This window comes from Arachis hypogaea, chromosome 8, assembly GCF_003086295.3.
Source record: "Arachis hypogaea cultivar Tifrunner chromosome 8, arahy.Tifrunner.gnm2.J5K5, whole genome shotgun sequence".
Taxonomy (NCBI): Eukaryota; Viridiplantae; Streptophyta; class Magnoliopsida; order Fabales; family Fabaceae; genus Arachis; species Arachis hypogaea.
The window spans coordinates 2,229,662-2,231,275 of NC_092043.1; the positions used below are offsets into that span (position 1 = coordinate 2,229,662).

The 1,614-nt window shown below is 33.6% G+C and overlaps 1 protein-coding gene across 1 annotated transcript; it reads right to left on the reverse strand.

The window, feature by feature from the left end:
* Nucleotides 1–305: 305 nt before the first annotated feature.
* LOC112705635 (protein SMALL AUXIN UP-REGULATED RNA 51) lies at nt 306–950 on the reverse strand. The gene has a single exon (XM_025756512.3). It carries the CDS (start codon nt 901–903, stop codon nt 586–588), a length of 318 nt encoding a protein of 105 aa, XP_025612297.1. The 5' UTR covers nt 904–950; the 3' UTR covers nt 306–585.
* Nucleotides 951–1,614: the final 664 nt, after the last annotated feature.

Genomic DNA, 1,614 nt, shown 5'->3' on the forward strand with positions numbered 1-1,614 from the left:
ATTGTCAACTACTGACTCACATAAATTTAATTTTATTATCATTATTATCATCATTTTTTTTTTTTGCTTATTGCCATATACTCATATTGTATCAGACGGAAAAATATCTTGCACGAGCTTTGAAAAAGTATTGACAAAGATTATGTTTAATTTAATTTCTAATATAATATATGACATTGTCCCGCTTAGTTTCCTATCTAAATGAGTAACCATTATTACATATGAATAATGGTAGTGACCAAACATTCCGGTGCAAGTGATTTTCCGAAGGGTGATGAATCTGAGTGGCATAAACTGAATTAAAGTGTGGTTCAATGCTCATCATCATACTATACCTTAAGATTGTATAATCCATAGTTCAATCAAAACATAGACAAGGAAATGAACAAGACATGAAATTAGTTCCTGCCACTGGCACTCAACTCTGCAGGAAAAAATGCTCTGCTTTTTCTAGCTAGCTACAAGATTTACAATATATAAATATATATAACATGTGATGAATGGAAATTAAACAACGGAGAAAATCAAGAGAGAGAAGCAATGAAGCAGCTTCATGTTTGAATTAGCAGGTGATGGTTTGATGGTTCATCTGAGCATGGAAGTAAGAGACTCAAAAACATGTTGTTGACAAGGAATGGTGAGACCCATTTGATGATCAAATCCAAACTCTTCTTCTGCCTGATGAAGGAGGATCTGAAACTGTGGTGTGCTGAGGAAGGAGATGGGAAGAATGTACCTGCTTCTCTTCTCTCCAACTCCACCAACATAAACAACAAAGTGACCCTTTGGAACGTCTTCACCTTGCTGCTGTTGTTTCCTTCCTAAACTGGAGCATCTCTTCACCATTTGCTTGATCATTGTTGTTTGAGAAGCAAGCCTGCCACTTGATTTTCTCATAGCCATTGTGTATTGATGTCAAGTTTGTTGTGAACTGTGAAAAATCAAAGGGAACGTGGTGCCTATTTATGATGCTCAGTTTAGTAACTTAGTATTAGAGAATAGAGATAGAAAATGGTAATGTGGGGACAAAAGACAAGGGCCCTAGGGCCCTTTTTGGGGGCCATGCGTTGTTGTTGAAGGACATTAAGGCCCTCACTTTTTGGGTTTCTTCCCCATTGCCGCCTTTTCATGGTACATGGTTTGGCCCGTTTTAAGTTTTACTTTTTTTTTTTTAACAAAAACATTTATTTACAATTAGCCAATGAAAATTTTAAATATAATTTGTTTTAACCCAAAAAGAAAAAATTAAGAGTAAAGTACTAAATTGGCCTTGAATGTAATTTTATTTTGGTCTTTAAGGTGTAAAGTGTCCTATTTGAATCTAAAAAAAGTTTTATTTAGCTTCAATATAATCCTACCGTGAGGTCAAAATTAAATAATTAACGGATTGTACTACATGATAGCAGTACAAGAACAAGATCAATAATTTGGAGAACAAGTACAAGCTCCAAAGACACAAAATCAACCGTGGATGCATGAATATATTTATTTATCATTTTTCTTATAATTTAAAAATATTTTCTATAAAACTAAGAAGAATGATAAATAAATGTATTGATGTATCCACAGTTAATTTTGTACTTTCAGAGCTTGTACTTGTTCTTCAAATTATCG